Source organism: Dryas octopetala, chromosome 1 (assembly GCF_963921425.1).
Source record: "Dryas octopetala chromosome 1, drDryOcto1.1, whole genome shotgun sequence".
Lineage (NCBI taxonomy): Eukaryota > Viridiplantae > Streptophyta > Magnoliopsida > Rosales > Rosaceae > Dryas > Dryas octopetala.
In genome coordinates this window covers 17,504,293-17,525,430 of record NC_141366.1, presented here as the reverse complement: position 1 = coordinate 17,525,430, position 21,138 = coordinate 17,504,293, and the positions used below count along the sequence as shown (strand labels likewise).

Below are 21,138 nucleotides of genomic sequence, written 5' to 3'. Positions count from 1 at the left end.
TGAAAGATTGCAAGCTAGCCACATACAATTAAAAGGAGATGGGGGAGACTTATTAGACTAATTTAAATACTAGATGAACCATGCACCCACCATATTTGGCCTCAAATTCAACCAAAAAAATTCTCTCATCCACATGAGAGTTATCTATATATCGTCCGCATGTAATCCTATACGAGCAATCCTATATGCAAATTTTGTATAAATGAGCAATCCTATATACCAAATTGATGGTCATCAATCTTACATGTATACATGGATTTGACATATAGAATTACTCGTTTATATAGAATTGACATAAAATTGTAAGATTTTATGTGAACCACATGGAGATGACCTGATTTTATGTGGACCACATGCAGATTACTTGTGATGCGAGAATTACGTACCCCCTTTCAACCATATCATCAAAACTAGCTACTTTAAATAGTATTTTGTAAAGACGCTAAGAAAAAAACAACTTTTTGACACGAGTGGATTGGGTGTATAGCCAGGTCAAAATAATATAATATAATGATTACCCAATAAGTTCTCAATTTGTTGTTGGCTCTTAATGTTATGGAAGGGTTGGTGGTTTGTTTTAAAGTCCAGATTATGAAAAATTTGTTAATGATCAGTCAAGTCATTAGATTCATATATTAGTACATGGTGAGTAACGTTTCATTATTTATGTAGAGAATAAAAATAGCCGTCTTTCCAAACGCACTCTGACCTACTTGCAATGGAGAATCAAAATAATTGATCATTTTCAAGTCATGATCGCGATTTGATAAGAACAAATATGGTTTTTTGAAATTAAATAAGAATGTATGGGACATGTTCGGTTGGTCAAAGGTCAATGAAAATTACTGAAATAAAACATAATCCATATGATTCTAAAAGAACTAAGGAATGCAATGCCTTTGATGGTAAATAAATGTATAAAGAAAGAACCAAAAAAATTTATTACCAAATCTTAATTGATTTGATAAAGAAATCAGATGAGTTTATTTTAAAAATTACATAAGAATGTATATGGTGACCTGTTGAGTTGGTCAACGATAAGTACTAAAATAAAACACAAAATAGAATGCATGCATTTGATGGCAATAACTGATCAATAAAGAAGAACATGTGTGCACCACGACAAGGGTTTCACTTTTCCTTGGTGCATCAATTGCCTATATGAATGACTTTATAGTTTGTGCACATATCCGTCTTTCATTACAATATTACATGCCTTGCTTACTCCCTATTTGTTTGAACACTGCTTAATTGGAAATGAATATGAGATTTTATCATTATCATATTTGGTATGAACATTTTCAGAAATGTATTAACTTTTACATATTATGAGTTTTTATGATCAAAATTATTCTTATTATAAATTAAGATTATAATTCTAGTCATGCAAGTATGAATAACTTTTAAATTATCATTTTGGTTCATTTTATTGACGTACCAAACCAAGTATTGAAATTAAATGAGAATAAAAGTTATTTTATAGCTATCATTTTCAACATTTCCAAACACTAGAGTCATTTATCCTTTTATCCCTTTAAAACCCGTATATATGAAATGGGGGCAAATGGCTTATTCCATCAAGCATATATTTAGATTACTGAGACTAGGGGTGGGTTCGGTCCGGTTACCGAACCGAGAACCCCAAACCGGCAATCGACCGGACCCCCCTCGGATGCCCCTTTTGGTTACCGAGACCGGAACCGAAATGCCGGTAAACCGGCACTCGGTCGGACCGGCATTTCGGGTCGGCTCGGCTCGGTATGGGCCTTGACCGGCTTGAGTTAAGAGAGAGAGAGAGAGAGAGAGAGAGAGAGAGAGAGAGAGAGAGAGAGAGAGAGGGAGAAGAGCAAGGGAACAGAGAGATGCCATCGGAGGTCGAACTGGGTGGCTTCGATTCGCCGCCTTGGGGAGTCGTCGGCGTGAGGGAAAGGTACCAAAATGACCGGCTCGATGAGAGGAATGAGTTCTGGGTGGTGGGAAGTCGCGAAGCCGTCGGAGCACAGAGATCGCCGGCAAAGGGCTCAGCTCTGCCCCAGCTCAGGTTGCCGCGATCCTTGCCTTTCTGGAAAATCAAAACACATGGGCAAAGAGAGGAGGGAGAGGCGAGCATTTCGAAGGTGGTCTCGCCTCCATTAGCCGCCGAACGACAGTGTATCGCCGATCAAAGGCACGGCGAGAGAGAGAGAGAGAGCGTGACGTCAGGGAGAGAGAAAGGGAAAGTGAGAAATGAGAGAGAAATGGGGAGTGTTGGCAGGAGAGAGAAGAGATGATTAAAAACTAAAAATAAAATGTTTTAAAAATTCATTAAACATTTAGACAATAGGGTATTTTGGGGTTTGGACTTTGGGGTTTGGGTGGGGTTTAGGGTTTGGACTTTGGGGTTTAGATTTTTACTTTGTATTACATATGTTTTATAATTTATATAAAACATTTTATAAAATGCATTTCTAAACCCTAAACATTTATATAGACTATAGTTATTAGTTATAGACTATTATCATATTATACCATACTAAACATTTCTATAGACTATAATTATTAGTTATATACCAACTATAAATTATTGAATTATTATCAATTATAGTCTTAGGGTATATGGTATATAGGTATATGATATAATAAGCCTTATAATGTATATGATTTAAAAATTTTAAAATACACAATAGAGTTAGGGTTTAGGGTATGAGATATAGGAATATGATATAGAGTTTAGTATTTAGTTTATAGTTATATGATATAAATTGTTTAGAATATGGTATAATATTAGTTTAGGGTATTTGTAATTAGTTTTTATATAGAAATGTATTATATAAATTAAAAAACATATAAATTATTAATTATGGGGTTTAGGGTATAGAAAGGGTTAATTTAGGGTTTAGGGTTTATAAATTTATATATTTTTTATATAAATGTATTATAGAAAGGTATTTTAGGGTATAGAAATGTATAAAAATGTAATATTTAAATTAAATGTTATATATACTTGGTTCGGTTTGGTAAACCAGCGGTTTTAGAATCTGAGAACCGGAACCGGAACTGAACATACCGGTTCGGTTGGCAAACCGAGATCTCGGTACGGTTTCTCTCCGGTACGGTTATTTTCGGCATCGGTTGAAGCGGTTTCGGGTACGGTCTCGATTTTTCGGTCAAACCAACCCAGCCCTAACTGAGACTGGCATTGTAAAGCAGACAAATTGATCGACCATTGGAAATGGAAACGTTGTGCCTTGTCATACGCTCTTGGACTAAACTGCGAAATTTTATATATCGAGAACCAAAATAATTTTTATTAAAGGACATAAAATAATTAAATGAGAGAAGACTTGACGCAGCGAAAATCTAAGGGATTCAAACGAAACCATAAAAGTAATGGTGTGTTTGGATGGAGAAAAAAAACTTGGAATTTAAACAAAACTCAGCATTTAAGAAATTACATGCTCTAATTTCCTTGTTTGGATCTATAATTATAGAATTTTGTAAATTCTATGTGGAAAAAAACTTGGGATTTGAAGGTTGTAAATTCCAAGTTTAAATTCCACCTAAATTGGTGTCATTTTCAAAATTCCAATTTTTATAAATAAAAAAAAGGTCGTGTTCACCCATCACCTTGCCAATTAATTACAATACCACCACCACTACCACCATGCCGTAGTTACCATCACCGCCACCATCACCACCACTGCCACCTACGCCACCACCATCACCACCATAACCATCGACACCACTTCCGCCGCCACCACCACCTTTGCCACCACTACGACCGCCACCGCCGCCACCGTCACCACCACCACCACCGACACCGCCACCACCACTACCACACCCGCTGCCACCACCACCACCACCGACACCACCTCCACCGCCACCACCACAGCCGCCACTACTGCCACCACCGTCGCCGCCACCGTCACCACCACTGACACTGCCACCACCACCAAAACTGACACTGCCACCAGTACCACCACCACCGACACTGACACCGCCGCCGCCGCCTCCATCACCAGTGCCATCACCACCACCACCACCACCACCGTCGCCGTCGTCACCACCACCGCCAATGTTGCCGTTGCCGCCACCTTCAATACCCCAATTTTTGCCACTACCATTTCTCTCACCGCTCATGGGCCATCACCCCTATTACCATCATCAACTCACCAAAAGCATCATTTTTATTATTGTCACCATCACCATCACCATCAGTCTTTTATAAAACTACTATAAATTTCATTTTTAAATTCTATTATGATTACATTTATCAAAACAAGAGAATTTACAAATTTTAGAATTTTAAATCACGTCATTTTTAATTCCGTCATTTGTGAATTCCTTAGTAGTTTCAAATTACTTCATCCAAACGTACCATAATAGATTCTGGAGTCCACCAGAAAGATTGAGAGAAAACCCTCGTTTTTAATATTGATAAACTGAATAATAATAATCCAGGCAATTGTAAAATTGCTTAAATATGTTTAGGAAAACCCTAGGGCGCTAACAACCTCATAACTAAAGCCCACCGACATTAGGAAACCCAAATCAAATAGAAGCGAAAATTAATAAAATGTCTGAAAATTCGGAAAATAATTAAAACGCTGTTTTGAGGCCCTAAACGAAGGAATTTTGCCAAAAACTGAACGGGCTCATGATAGTACTATGAGTCTTGTAGATCTCATCGTTTCCCTTGAAATCGATATATTATACGCTCAATTCTGACACCAAAATATTCTTTCCTGCCTTTTATGTCTCCATATTAACTGTATATGATTTGTTTCTTTATTTCGTGTTTTGCTAATTTTCAGCCGCTTTCTTTTCCTGGTTTTATTTTTCTTAAATCGAACGTACCCTAACTTGTCCTATATCAAGACTTCCTGGCCAAAAAAAAAAAGGGAAGACTTTTTTTTATTGGAAAATTCCTATTGAATAGAAAAGAGAAGATTTGAACAGTTGCATATGCATTTACCTCAGAATTTCTTTAGTAAGGCGGTCGTGCCACGTGTTTGGTACGACCTTCAATAATATACTAACATGTGTGTATATTTTAAGTAAAATTTACAATTATTTAAAATAAACAATACACATGGCATCGTAGAACTTGATGGTCATACCATATACATGATCAAACAGTTTTATTTAAGAATTTCTCCATTTACCTTCTAAGGGGATTGTCTTTTACAAATCAAGATAGGCACAACAATACAATATGGTATGTGCAAACAATAATAATTGTGTCTGGGAAAGCAAAATACTACTTAATGCAAATGAAGTATATTTTTCCGAGATGATTATGTAATTTTTCTAATTTTTAATTACCTTTTTTTTTGTAAAATAATTTTTAATTACTTCACAACTGTTTTATAAGGCGTAAAGTTGAAAGAATAAAAGATTATATAATTGACAAAACTATTTAGCCTCTCCTCATTCGACCGTATCAAATAACAGATTACGTGATAAACTAATATGTTATTTTTTTAATTACATTAGAGGGAAAAAGAAATCTTAACCTACCATGATCCTAATCTATTATCTCATCTACCTTCACTACTTGAGTTAACCCTAAAGACTTGTATTGTGTTACCATTCTTTTTGTGAAAACTAATATGTTATCATTTTTTTTTGTACAACTAATTAATTGTTATCATTGATACATCGTAACCAACACCTCGAGTTTTCTTTAGTTAGTCAAAGTATGTATGGGGTTGTGAAAATTAAAAAAAAAAAAAATTCTTAATTCAACCTGTTAACAAATAATTTTCAGAACATAGTTGAAAAGTGAAAGAATCAAACTCAATCAATGTAAACGAGGAAAGATGGAGCAAGAGAGAATGTATTTTGTGCAAACCATGAAAGAATACAAATTTGGGGAAGGAAATCCAAATCCTCCAAAATCAAAACGAAAAAAAAACAAAAAAGTAGATTCAAATCTTTGGGAGATCAAGCAAAATTTGGAAAGCCAAAAACAAGGGTTAATACTCGGGCTTAGTAAAAGTTTGTCAAACACGTATACAGGCCCAAGTCATGCCAAGTCCATTACCCTTCCATGTTTGTAACTTTTGTTTTTCAAAATTCTTTTATTCAAAGAAGAAAATAGGAAAGACTAGGAAAATACATAAAAGGCAAAGTCGTCAACAAGTCCTCTTTTGTCTTTGCCTAACAAAGAATACCAAATGGCTTAAAAATTGAACAAAAACCCAATGCCTCTCATATCATATGTGGTTTCAGCAAGAGAACCCCAATAGTGAAACAATGAAAGCCTTAACAATAAAGCACCATTGTTCCACCACCACTCTGTGCCTCTCTTTACTCATCACTTTCTTCCCAATTGCCACCTCCAAAGACACCTTGTATGCAACCCAATCACTCCAAAACAACCAAACCCTAGTCTCAGCCGGCGAGGTCTTCGAGCTGGGCTTCTTCAATCCAGACAGTAGTAGTTCAAAGTGGTACTTGGGAATATGGTACAAGAACATTGAACCTGCTCTGATACCATGACAAGATTCATGGAACCTCCATTAGAGAGTTGCAGAAGAAATTCTTAGAGAGAGAAAGAAGATATTGTATGAAGAGAGGGAGAGAGAGAAGATTAGATTTTGTTATTTAATCTCAGAATGATTTGTTACAGATACAAGAAAAAGGCATTGTGCCTTTATACAAAGTCAACTGAACAAACAAACAAAATAAGACAGCTGGTGAATAACAATCACCAGACTGTTATACAAAAGTAGACAAAACTCATTGGCCATGTCAGCATTGATGATACACTCTTATCAGCCTCCCTCAAGCTCATGCTGGGCAGAAGGGCACAACATGAGATTGGTTCTCATAGATTGAAGTAAGGGAGAGGATAAGGCCTTTGTAAGAATGTCTGCATATTGTTCTGCACTAGACACAAACTCAAGCCGCAAGTCACCTCTTGTAACTCTCTCTCTAATGAAATGATAGTCTATTTCTATGTGCTTGGCCCTGGAGTGAAACACAGGGTTAGAAGAGAGGGATATGGCAGAAAGGTTATCACAATGAAGCACATGAGGAGTGGGTAGATACACATGAAGATCACAGAAGAGCTGTCTAAGCCAGGCCAATTCAGCAGCAGTAACTGCCATGGCCATGTATTCTGCTTCAGTAGATGATCTAGAAACTGTTGGTTGCCTTTTGTAACACCAAGAAATGGGATTGTGACCAAGAAACACTACATAACCTGTAGTAGACTGTCTTTCATTTGGATCACCCCCCCAATCAGCATCAATATATGCATTGAGATCAAGCTGACTAGGTCTAAACTGTATGCCATATCCAAAGTACCCTTGATATACCTTAGAATTCTTTTGACTGCCTTTTCATGAAGATTTGTAGGAGATTGCATAAATTGACACACTGTGTTCACTGAATAAGCAATATCAGGTCTTGTAAAAGTAAGATACTGCAACCCGCCAACAATACTTCTATATGGAGTAGGATCTGCAAGAGGAATGCCATTGGACTTGAGCAATTTCACAGTTGGTAAGCATGAAGAGGAGCATGGTTTACAGTCTGACATGCCAGCCTTTGAGAGAAGGTCCTGAGCATATTTCTGCTGATTCACAAACAGACCAGAGACAGATGTAGATATATGCAACCCTAAAAAGAAGTTGAGAGAACCAAGATCCTTCATATCAAACTCTTGAAAGAGATGATCAATGACCTGTTGAATAGCAGCTGAATCATTCCCAGTTAGGAAAATATCATCCACATAGAGAAGAAGGATGACAAGGGATGACCCAATACATCGGACAAAAAGAGAAGAGTCTGCATATGAAGATTGGAAACCAAGACTGGGAAGAAAACTTGTGAATCTTTCATTCCAAGCCCGAGGAACTTGTTTTAAACCATAGAGTGATTTTTCCAGCTTGCATACATAATGAGGATGATCTGGATCAACAAACCCCTGAGGTTGAGCCATATAGACTTCTTCACGAAGAATGCCATGCAAAAATGCATTCTTAACATCAAGCTGCTTTAAAGGCCAATGAAATTGAGCTACCAATGCAAGAATAACTCTGACTGTAGCATGTTTGACAACAGGACTGAATATTTCATCATAATCAAGTCCTGCTTGACAAGGGACACTAGATCTGGCAAATACTCACAGGCTTGTGGGAACACTGTAAGCATCCTTTTTGATCTAACATTTTGTGGTTGCTATTACTTTTTCTTATACCTTGCGTGTTAGTTAGTAGCATATTTATGTACAATTTGGGATACCATCTGAGTTAAATGGGTTATCATCCACTTCATCATACTAGTTTGCACATGCTAAGTGAGCATTAAAAATATCATATCTTGGACTTCAGTGAACATTCAAGTCATTTCAATTAGTATTAGACTTTGTCAAGAAATTGGGTTATCTACTAAAGGAGAACTATGAAAATTATTAGTGTTGGAATTTAAATTCATGCACTGTATGATTTTGTTCAGCATGTGTTAGCACTTAATGTAGTAACCCTTTGCTTGATACTTGTGAGATGGATAAACACTTATGTTTGGACACTCATCATAAATCATATTTGAATCAACTGCAGTATGTCTCCTGAGTATGCGATGAGTGGACTATTTCTTGTGAAATCTGATGTCTTTAGCTTCGGTGTATTGCTACTGGAGATAGTCAGCGGTAGGAAGAACACCAGCAATTCTACAATGATGAGCAACAGATAAGCCTGGTGGCTTATGTAAGTATTTAGTACTCTTGCATCTTTATTAAATAACCCTTATATATGAATCTATCTTACAAGTGATGTACCATGCATATCAGGCATGCAAATTATGGAAGTGAATACAGGGGACTAGAATAAGTGGATGAAGCATTGGTTGGCTCATTTTCTCCTTCAGAAGCACTGAGATGCATACCGCTAACACATAGGCCAACTACACCGGATATAGTGTTTGTGTATAAATCCACATGGATTTAACAACCAATAATGGATCGACACGTGGCAAGTCAGATCCAACATCAGGCTTTGACTTTTCAACGGTTAGACTTGGACCTCCACATCATCATGCCAGCTCGGCACAATTTCATTGCTAGTTCGGATCGGCTCATCTCGGCGAATCTCCATATCTGATCCGACCCGATCTGAGGATCTTCTAAGAATTGAGTGTTCATCTTTTCTTAATTATCCCAATTCGGTTCGGCTCGGCTTATGGTGATTATCTTCTCAGACGAACAGATTATCATCGGGTGGTGACTACCATGTCATATGTCGAGCCAGTCCGAACTAGTCCATCCCTGTCCGATCCGAACGTAGACATATTTTATACCCGCGTATATAATATCTGTGATCGATTCGGCTCAGATCCACCGCCATTCTAGAAAATTGGAGTCAGGACGAACCGCCTCACTCGAATATCTCTGACATGGCTCTCTGACAGATGAGACTTCCCAGCTCACAGTCATGACTATTAGGGCATCCCAGTTTATCTTCCATCCTTGCATTTAATGCAGCATTGAATGTAAAGAAGATGGGTAGCTGTGCATGTCACTATTCATGACCGAACGCGTAGCCTCTTCTCAACCATTCACCTTCATGCAGGTAACTTACCCCTCACCATTTCCTTTGCCTATATAAACTACCTTATGTGCACAAAAAGGAGAATCTAAGACACAACTTCACTCACCAAACAAGCCTATCAGAATATCTCTTACTTGCTGAGAATAAACCCAGGAGATCTTACCTTGTTCTTCCTCATTCTCCCAAGTTCATCACATGTTCTTCCTTGTTCTTACACAAACACCTCCAAACACACATCACTGACTTCATCATTGGAGCGTGTTTGGCTGGTACCACACCGGTCCATCTCCTTTGATCTTGTGTTCGTACAGGAAGATCTCGGTTCAACATCCACTTCATCATCCAGTAGGACTTCTGATCAGCCAGATCAGCCCCTCTATGTTGTTGCATCTCTTTTACAAAAATTTGCATCATCATATAGTTTCCATGCTAAGCAGTGAAACAGATCGTCCACAACCTAAACAACCTATATTTGCTTTACAGAGCTCTTTAAAATATGATCTCCAATCACAAAGTGACGATATTGTATGCTCTCTAAACGAAGCTACCGTAACAGTGGTCCAAGGGAGATAGCTAGGTAAATTACAAATTTTTGGGCCATAGTTTTCAAGAATAAAAGTAGAAAAAAGTTTGGAGTTAGATTTTGATAAAATAAACACTAGTTTGTCTGTGTAATATTTGAAACCCTACTATCAATGTATGAAATTCTGAAGTAAGCCCTCTGTCATAATAACTTTCCAGTGCACCCACCAATCCATTATAGTTTCCAATTTTTTTTTTGTCTTTTGTGATTTCTTTATTGGACTACGCTCTTCAGTCAAATGATCTCCAGAAGGCGCCCAAGCCTATTATTTTTCAAAGTTTTTCTGCGCAAGACTTCGAAAGCATTGGCAGAATTTTCTTCATGACAACGAAGTTCAATAAATATCTTGGGCTTCGCTGTTGAGTAGTTGGGATGACAATTAGAGACCACATGTTCGTTAAGAAAAATCAACAAGCTGCAATATGTTAACCCATTTGTTATGGACAGAGTCTGGATCTAAATTTTAGCCCAAAATAGTATTGGGATGCAAATGGGTATTGGAAAAGCGTACATGTTCTTCCTATTCTTCATCTTGCTTCTGTCACAGTATTATTGTGCTGAAGTTTATAACATAACTCGTTCCCAACCATTAGCTCAGGAACAAACCCTTACCTCCCCTGGCCACGTTTTCGAATTGGGTTTCTTCAGTCCTAATAATTCAACTAATAAATATGTGGGGATATGGCACAAGAATAGATCTCCCCGCAAATTTGTATGGGTGGCCAACAGAGAGAAGCCTCTTGCAGTTTCAGACACCTTGGCTACTTTGACAATTAGCAGCAATGGGACTCTGGAGCTTTTAGATGGGATGCAGAGTTCTGTCTGGTCAACCAATATTTCGGTGCAATCTAATGGCTCAGCTGCAATTCTTTCAGACAATGGAAACTTTGTTGTCAAAGATAGTATAGGAACTGAATTATGGAAGTCCTTCGATTATCCGAGTGACACACTTTTACCAACTATGCTGTACGGGCTTAACAGTAAATCTGGAAAGAGGAATTTCTTGACTGCCTGGAAAAGTGAGAATGACCCATCAAAAGGGGTATTCATGGCTGGACTGTCACAACAGACCCCATCACAAGTTTTCATTTGGGTTAATGGATCAACGCCCAACTGGAGAAGTGGACCGTGGGATAAATCAAAGTTCACAGGCATACCGCAAATGGATGATCAATATCGAAGTGGGTATACTCTAATTGAAGACGTGGACCAGGGAACAAAGTATTTTTCTTATAAATTGTTTGACAAAACTTTGGCATATTTAGACCTTTCTTCAGAAGGAGTACTAAAGATGATGGTTTCGGAAAATGGCGATAACTGGTATCCTAGATGGGTGTCACCAAGGAATCAGTGTGACATTTATGGAGCATGTGGACCTTATGGGGTTTGCAGAGCTTCTAAAACTCCAATCTGCAAGTGTTTGGAAGGGTATGTTCCTAAGTCAGGTGAGAAATGGAGCGGGTGTGAGAGGAAACTCCAATCGTCTTGTAAGACCGATGATGGGTTGTGGTCCTTTTTGAAGATGGAAAGGTCAAAACTACCAGATTTTCATGAATTAATTCCGATGTTGGATGCTGCAGAGTGCAAGATATGGTGCCTTAATAATTGTTCTTGCATGGCTTATGCATATGTTAATAATATAGGGTGTTTGGTATGGTCCAAAGACCTTATTGATTTACAGGAGTTTTCCTCTGGCGGAGTAGATCTTTTTATTCGCCTAACAAAAGCAGAACTGGGTAATTGATGATATTGTTTGCACAACTCTAAGATTAGCACCATATTTTCTTTTCTGTCTCGTTCTTCTTTATGTATATTACAAATTCATTTTTTCAGGTGAAGGAAAGCCAATAAAGTTAATTGTCAGCCTCACTGTTATTAGTTTTCTCAGTATCTTGGGTGCCATAGTGTTCCGTTTGCACAGGTTGCGAGCTAAGAAAAGGGGTAAGAGAATAGTATTAATCATATCAGTAGACTTCCATGCATAACTTTGCAAGAGCTTATCTACTGGTTGATATCCCAAAACTTGATAGCCTTGCTGTGGTGTAGGTGAGCTGACTGATCTGACTACTTTGTTATTTTTCACTGACTCGGAATTTGTTTGTGTATTTGAAAAATCAGGAAACATCAAAGTATCAAGAAAGGGCTTTGGATTGACTGATACGATTGGGACTTCAAGAGACACTCTTCAAGAATATATAAGAAAGCATGATCCGTCCGAGCTATTCATCTATAATTTTGAAAGCATATTAATTGCTACGAACAACTTCAGCATCACAAACAAACTCGGAGAAGGAGGATTTGGCCCAGTTTATAGGGTGAATATTTATTTATTTCTTTGTAAAGGAAGATCTAGTATTACAACAGCTACATTACAAGTACAGACATGAATGCAATGACTAATTTGTGGACCTTATGTAGGGTATGCTACAAGAAGGGAAGGAAATAGCAGTAAAAAGACTGTCCAGTAGCTCATCACAAGGCATAGAAGAGTTCAAGAATGAGATGTTGTTGATTTACAAACTCCAACATAAAAATCTTGTTAAGATCATGGGTTGCTGCGTTAAGGAGGATGAGAAGTTACTGATTTATGAGTTCATGCCAAACAAAAGCTTGGATACTCTTCTATTCGGTTAGTTTACCTGGGGATTCTTATTTGCTGCAATTTCTCATTCTTGCCTATCTTTTTTCAATTAGGGGTGACAAATTTTGACACAACACGATAACACGACTCGAACTCGACACGAAGTTAGCGGGTTTGGGTTAGCTATTTCTTGACACGAGCACAAAAATGACACGACCTGCTAAACACAAATAATAAACGGGTCGGGTTAGTGTCAAGTAGTGTAACACGATTGTAACACGATAAACATATTTAAGTAGTATTATATGAAGAAAATGAATAATTTTTCTCCTTTTTTAATATGTGTTATATGACCTACTGTAGAATTATGACTTATTTGTATATGACCTACTGTGAGTATAGTTCAGTTCTCTATAAAGTTGAAGAATAATATTGAACTAGACCTTGAAATCAGTTTTAATCCACTTACTCCGATCCCCTCTTTCACTATTGTCCATACAACTGTGTCTGTATTTTCTAGCATATAAGGGCTAGAAATCAAGTGATAGTCAATGTTTTCATTGTACAATGAATGTGATATATGACATTATTGGTTACATCTTGAATGGGTGCATTGATTAGATCCAACGAGAAGAGCAGAGCTTGATTGGGCTAGACGGTTCAATATTATTCAAGGTGTTGCTAGAGGGCTTCTTTATCTCCATCATGATTCCTGCTTGAAGGTCATACATAGAGATTTGAAGGTCAGTAACATTCTCTTGGATGAGAACATGAACCCAAAAATTTCAGATTTTGGATTGGCTCGTATCGTTCAAGGGACACAGAATCTAGCAAATACTCAGAAGGTCGTGGGAACACTGTAAGCATCATTTCTTCCCTATTCTCAGAATCGTTCTTTCACAACTTAAGTTCTAATGCTTAGCCTATTACTAGGCATTGTGTCAGTTAAATGGTAATGATCAATTGTCTGTGCAGTGGCTATATGTCTCCGGAGTATGCCATGGGTGGGATATTTTCTGAAAAATCTGATGTCTATAGCTTCGGGGTCTTGGTTTTGGAGATTATTAGTGGCTGGAAGAATACCAGCTTCTACTACAATGACCAACACCTAGGCTTCCTAGCTTATGTAGGTTCACACTCTAAATCTTGATGTGAAATTGTGAATTTTATGATCAGTCTCTTTCATATAGCTTGAACAATACATATCAAGCCAAATGCAGCAGTCTAACAATTTCTAGCCAACATATATAAATTTTGTCAGGCTTGGCACTTATGGAGTGAAGGCAGGGGACTGGACTTGAAAGATGAAGTATTGGCTGATTCATATTCCACATCAGAAGTAATGACATGCATGCATATTGGGCTCCTTTGTGTACAGGACAATGCTGCAGATAGGCCAACCATGTCGGGTGTAGTTTTCATGCTAAGTAGTGGGACTGGTGGTCCTCAACCTAAGCGACCTATATTTACTTTCCAAAACTCACTCTCTGATCTTCAACCACAGTATGGCAGTATTTGCTCAGTAAATGAAGCTACCATAACAACCGTGAAAGGACGATAAGTGATAGAAAATTAGGCAATGGCTTTTGGTCATTTTGAATTGTTCATATACATATTGAAGGCTTTCCTTTTGCCACATCATTTGTGAGCTAAATTTGTTACACAAATTTAGAATTCTTAGCATTATTGACTTAAGACTGGTGTAATATAACATCTTATAAATAATGATTTGTATTTTGCTCTGTTAGCCATTTATGAAGTACGTATTTCATCCCCGCCAAATAAAAAAATCTGGATTCGTCCCTGGGTTATACGACTAGGCGATCATACAGAAAAGAAAGGGTTAGGATATTGAGATGAAGGACCCTCCTTCCTCACAATCCTAGCCTCCTTGGCAGGTTTTTCTTGTCATGACACATGTCCATGGGCCATAAGTAGAAAGTAGAAAGTCTACAGGGGTATGTGCAAATACGTTTGTTGTACATGGTTGTGGAAAACTATGAAAGATTCTCATTCCTACATAAAGCTATGAAAGAATTCACATCAACTAAATTATCTGGGCACAAAGAATCATTGAATTATTTTTGAATGATGCACAATGAATTGTGGATTATTTTTTATACACTAGCATTAATCGAGCAAGACAGCTCTGCTGATTAAATTCTCCTAACTATCAACTGAATTTCCCACTCTGTGAGTACAGTTCAGTTCTCTAAAAAGTTGAAGAGAATATGAAACTAGACCTTGAATCATTTTTACTCTATTTACAACCCTGTTTCATTATTGTTCCTACAACTGTTTTAGTATTTTTTAAGCAATTAAATGAGGTATAATGTATATAGATTTATAAAGCTTTTTGTAAACTTTTTTAAGTGATAGACTTTTATAGAATTTACAGATTTTCGCTGAGGTTTATTGAGTTCTACAGTGTCTATAGAAATCCTTAGAAATCCGCAGGGGAGAAATCGAATTTCATAAATATACATAAAAGTCATTACAAATCCGGCCATCATTAAATGAATTTCATAAAAGTTAATGACTTTTTAAATACACAGAGACTTTTACAGATTTTTTAAAAGTTTTAATTGAATGTCACATGATTTTTATAGACTCCTTAAAATTCTTATTTAAATACACATAGACTTTTACAGACTTTTTTAAAGTCTTTAAAAATCTTAATTAAATACAACATGACTTTTAAATTTTACAAAAATCTTTTAAAATTCATATACAATACACTCCAGTAAAGTAGAAATCTAGCCGGTGACGCTTCAATATTATTCAGGGCGTTGCAAGAGGGCTTCTTTATCTGCATCATGATTTCCGTTTGAAGGTAATACATAGAGATTTGAAGGTCAGTAACATTCTCTTAGATGAGGAAATGAATCCAAAGATGAAGAGTAGTACTCGGTGAAAAACCATTGTTACTCATTTTTAATATCATATCCAAGTGTTTTAGGTTAAAGATTCAGGGGTTAGTAGTAAAATAGCTAAAAGCCAAAATACCGTGATTTTAAGCTTGTTGGGTTGATTCCTCTAAAGGATGCAATTAGATGGTTTGACTTTGACAAATCACAGGGTCATCCAAAAGGCAATCCCAGTAAACCCTAAAAAGTAAAAAAGAAAAGCAAAGTATTCATATTTATCAAACCAAGAAAATATTTAAATAGAAAAAGTAATTAAGAGACTAGTTTGTTGAACAAAATAAATACTTGAATTATTACCTGTATAAGTAAATATCATAATGATGATTAATGATTAACTGACCTAATTGTACGTTCAACCGTACGTACTGTTAATGTGCTGGCCTATGAGAATTGAAAGTTGGTCATGCAAATGGCCAAAAACAAGAGAAAGTAGGTCATGCAAGAGTCTAAACAGGTTTATATTCTCATTAAATAATCACCACCAAAGTTGTCCTCCAGAATTCAATTTCTTGGTTCCTTCCATACAAAAGAAGGTGAAATGAATTTAATGAAAATGAAATAAAAAAGAACTTTGGCAACATTATCCACATAGACTGACATTGTCTTCACTCTTCCATGTGATGTTGCACTAAGCTAATTAAATTGACAGTTCACAGTTCTAATTAATAAGAACAGCAGCAACTGCAACCAGATCAATTGACTTCTATAGGGTTTGCCAAAATGAAATTACGCACTAACAAAGCACCCACTAGCATTGTAAGACCCCCACGCCCCCCAAAAAAAAAAAAAAAGTAACGCTAGTATCCATAGCAGTCCATCCTAGATTTCCCATACAAGGAACCTGACAATACAGGGGTTGGAAGCCTACCACAATCCATATTTTTCACGTGACCAACTTACACAGGCTTGAGTTGGCCACTTGTCGTTCTGAATTTGCAAATGCCAATGTTTGGGTGAGGTTTTCCACTTTCACTTGCTTGTGTTTTTTTATCACCTTTCAGGAAAAATGGGAGTTTCAGTCCGGCTTAAGGTTTCCCTTTTAGTTATAAGTATATATATATATATATAAATATGCATTTGTAGTTGTGTGTGTATATATATATATATATAGGAATTCTCATGTGCAGATGATCCGCACTAATTGTTTTTGCGGATGTGTATAGGATGACGTGATTCCTATATAGGTCCTATACATAAATCAAGTCATTCTATATGCATCCACAAAAAAATAAGTGTGGACATCCTCTCTAGATGAATAAAAATATATATATATACAGGCTCCTTCTGTTGAGGTATACCTCAACTTATTTATGTTGAGGTATAAAACAAATAGACGGTTTCATAAAAAATATTTGGTTCGTCCATTTATTTGATCAAAATTAGATAGGCAAATGATTTCCGATTTGGCTAATTTTTTGCAAGGATGATCTATCTATGGAGATATAAAAATTGAACGGTTCGGATCGACACAAAACGACTCGTGTGGGCCCCAACAGGGTATACCTCAACATAAATAAGTTGAGGTATACCTCAACAGAAGGAGCCTGTATATATATATATATATATTTGGTGTGTAAATTAAGACACCCCTCTTCCAAATACCATCCTTTGTACGTTGCTTATTCTGTATTTTGTTTCCTAATGCAGACAAGGTGTGATGAATTGGAACAGAATGTGTTGACAGCCTATAGTGCAGTTTCTATGCATGACATAATGTCCATTCTTGATTGGAGGTGAAACAGAATCCAGAAACCTTTAGAATTAAGCATCCTCAGATGTATACTCTCAGGTCTTGATCCTTATTCTTATATCCAACATCTTTCAAGGCAAATGGTTTCATCACCTATTTACAACATGCTGTTCTTGTCCATATTTCTCTTGCACTACTTGATTTCTTTTCATTCTACTGCTGCAATTGACAGTTTAACTCCGTCCAAGCAAATCTTGCAAAATGACACTTTAAGCTCTACCAACCAAATTTTCGAATTGGGCTTCGTTAGTCCTGGTAATTCAGGAAAACAATACATTGGAATATGGTATAAGAATATCTCTGTACGCCGAATTGCGTGGTTGGCCAACAGAGAGAAGCCACTTGCGCGCAGTTACAGACTCCTCCGTGAGTCTAAGAATTGGCAGTGATGGAAAAATGGGGCTTGTGGATGGAAAACAGAACACTGTGTGGTCAACCAATGTCACAACCACATCAAATAATGTAGAAACTGTTGTAAATATATTGTTATATGTGGCTATTCCTGTAATTAGTTGTAGGGGCATACTAGTAAATATTCTAAATCTAGTAAACCCTATCTCTATATAAGGATATTTATAAGATGAATAAGATGACGACTGATATATTTCTCTCTGCCTCCTCTTTTCCACAAACCCTAATCTCTACATATTTTACAACACGTTATCAGCACGAGAAGCTCTTTGGATTGTGGATCGTTAAACGAAAGAGGATCATCATTCAATTTGTTCTTCAATCAAGTAGGTTTTATAAAATAATTTTATGTTCATGGTTATTTAACCTTGATTGATTGAAAAATCCCCATAAAGCATGAACCCTAGATTTATGTGATTGATTTATTTGGGTTTACATATTTTATACATGTCTTCTTGGATTGAATGATTAAAATAAAAAGAGGAATAATTTTTGGGTGATCGGAAAACCACCCCGCGCGTGGCCAGCAGCCGCGCCTCGCTGCCAGCAGCCTTGCTGCCCTGTGCTGCCAGCAGCAGCCCCACTGTAGCCTTGCACTTCGCTGCCAGCAGCAGCAGCTCTCGCGCGCGCAGCAGTGCCTCGCTGCACGCTGCCAGCAGCAGCTTTGCTGCCCACCAGGCAGCCCATGCAGGCCTACCAGGCAGCCAAGCCGCTGTCACGTCAGCGCCATGCAGGCGCCACGTCATTGACACGTCAGTGCCACGTCGCTGCCACTCCCACGCTGACACATGGCGAGCCTCCTGAAACTTTGTAAAAATGAGATGTTAATTCTTGTCATACCTGGGGTTTGAACCCAGGACCTCTTGGGTACCAAGAGTGCACCTTAACCACTGTGCTACTGATAGTTTATTGTTAGTATGCAAACCGTTTAATATATATACCTTAAATGTCAGAAACTTTTATTCAAATAATTTTGTGATATTTTTCTGTTCTACTTGGGTATATGAATATTTTACTTGTTTAAATTTTTGCACTAGAATATATGTGTAGAAATTGCAGGTAATTAATGAACCAGTAGTTCATACATAAATATTGAACCTGTAGCTTCAATAATGCCATATAAGGAACCTGAAGTTTCCTTTATAATTTCACCATACATGATAAAACCAGTAGATTTTACATGTCTATACCATGTTATAGAACTTGAAGTTCTTATTTATTGTTTATGGATATTATTGCCCGAAGCACTAATCATGATTATTTGTTCCTTTCAACCAAAGAATGTCAAATCTCAACAAGCTTGATTTCGTCGCTTTGGAAGTTTCCGGAAGAAACTATCTAAAGTGGACTCAAGATGTTAAGCTTCATTTGACTGCCAAGAAGATGAGATCGACAATCAATGCAGACAATGTTGTCGCAGAATCTCTTAAGGCAAGTGCCATGATCTTCATTAGGATGCATATGGACGAAGCACTTCAAGTTGAGTACCTCGCTGAAGAGGATCCACGAGCTCTTTGGGTTGCTCTGGAAGAGCGGTTTGACCATCAAAAGACCATTTTCTTCCCTGAAGCAAGACATGATTGGCAGAACATTCGTTTCCAGGATTTCAAATCCGTGAATGAGTATAATTCGGAGATTTGCCGGATCCGGTCGCTCCTCAAATTTTGTGGGGAGGAGCTCACCGAAGCTGACCTATTGGAGAAGACTTTCTCCACCTTCCCTGCCTCCTGTTTGGTCCTGCAGCAACAATACAGGGAGAGGAATTTTACCAAGTTCTCGGCATTGATCACCACTCTGTTGCTCGCTGAAAAGAACAACAACTTATTAATGAGAAATGATCAAGCCCGACCTGTCGGTACTAAAGCAGCACCATTGCCTGAAGCAAACGCTGTTGCTTATCGCGATTCAAACCGTGAAAGAGGATACCGAGGTCATGGAAAAGGCACAAAGTCTGACCGCCCGAGATATGGAAGGAAAGGTTCTCAAAGGAATGGCATGTATGACCGAGGCCAACGTGGTAGGAACCACGGTCTCTCGGCCCCAAGAACTCGAAATAAGAGGAACACTGGTTCGGCCCGTCGCCACCAGAACCAGAATTAGAATCAAAATGATCTCTGTTACCGATGTGGAGGAACTGATCATTGGTCCCGCACCTGCCGTGCATCAGCGCAAGCTGTAAATGAGTATCACGCCAGTCGCGGAACTCGAGAGACCAATCTCGTTGAGGGATCATTCCCTATGGATACCACCTTAGAGGTCACTGATTTCCAGACTGAATCTGGACACTTCGAGAATTAGAAACTCGATGACATGGATATGATCGGCGCTTGTGCCGTATTTATTTTCTGAATAAAGTTTTTCTTATTCAGATTATTTTGGTGATTTATGATTTGGATTATTTGTTTTGAAAATTTGGTTATGCTCGAATATTATTTAATTCAATTAAGTTATTTTCATACATGTGATCTATTGAATTAAATTTATGAATAAGCATGTTTAGTGGGGAAGTTTGTTGTCTGGCAGATAGTGCTATTACGCACACCATACTTCAAGATCAGAAGTATTTTTCAAACTTATTGCTTACTCGTACCTCTGTGAAAACCATATCAGGCTAATCCAACCTGATAGAGGGCCATGGCAAAGCCCATTTTTATGTTGTCCAATGGTACTGAATTACCATTAATGAGGCCTTATATTCTCTAAGTTCCAGAAGAACGTTGTTGAGTTATAAGGATATTCGAGCCAACGGTTATCACGTTGAAACCACTGAGGAAAATGGAGTGGAATATCTTTGCATAACCTCCAATTTGTATGGCCAGAAGCGTACATTGGAGAAATTGAAATGCCTATCGAGTGGTCTTTATATGACCACCATTAGATCGATTGAGGCCAATCACATAGTTAACCAGAAGTTAACCAATTCGAGCAGTTTCTTTCTATGGCATGACCGGTTGGGATACCCAGGTCAAAGTATGATGCGCCGTATCCTCAATTCATCACACGGGCATCCCCTTACTAATAAGGATCTTGTGTTTAGTGACACACTATGCCAAACTTGCTCGCTCAGAAAGTTGAATACTAGACCATCATATGCAAAGACTAGTAAAGACTCCACCATTTTCTTGCAAAGGATACAAGGGAATATTTGTGGACTTATCCAACCACCATGCGGACCATTTAAATATTTCATGGTTTTGGTTGATGCATCGACAAAGTGATCACATGTTACACTATTGTCCACAAGAAGCGCTGCTTTTGCTAAACTTCTCGCCCAGAAGGCTCACCACACGGATTATCCTATAAAGTCCAGAAGATTTGATAATGTCGGAGAGTTTACATCGAAAACTTTC

At 37.6% G+C, this 21,138-nt stretch overlaps 2 protein-coding genes across 2 annotated transcripts; both read left to right on the top strand.

Moving 5' to 3' along the window:
- Window positions 1–10,569: 10,569 nt before the first annotated feature.
- On the top strand, window positions 10,570–14,464 carry LOC147298695 (G-type lectin S-receptor-like serine/threonine-protein kinase At1g61500). Its single transcript, XM_086229198.1, has 7 exons — window positions 10,570–11,855; window positions 11,953–12,060; window positions 12,238–12,434; window positions 12,538–12,748; window positions 13,322–13,559; window positions 13,676–13,826; window positions 13,962–14,464. The coding sequence occupies exons 1-7, from the start codon at window positions 10,604–10,606 to the stop codon at window positions 14,259–14,261; spliced, it is 2,457 nt and encodes an 818-aa protein (XP_086085324.1). The 5' UTR covers window positions 10,570–10,603; the 3' UTR covers window positions 14,262–14,464.
- Window positions 14,465–18,729: 4,265 nt separating this feature from the next.
- Window positions 18,730–19,888, top strand: LOC147298694 (uncharacterized). Its single transcript, XM_086257540.1, has one exon. It carries the CDS (start codon window positions 19,070–19,072, stop codon window positions 19,886–19,888), a length of 819 nt encoding a protein of 272 aa, XP_086113666.1. The 5' UTR covers window positions 18,730–19,069.
- Window positions 19,889–21,138: the final 1,250 nt, after the last annotated feature.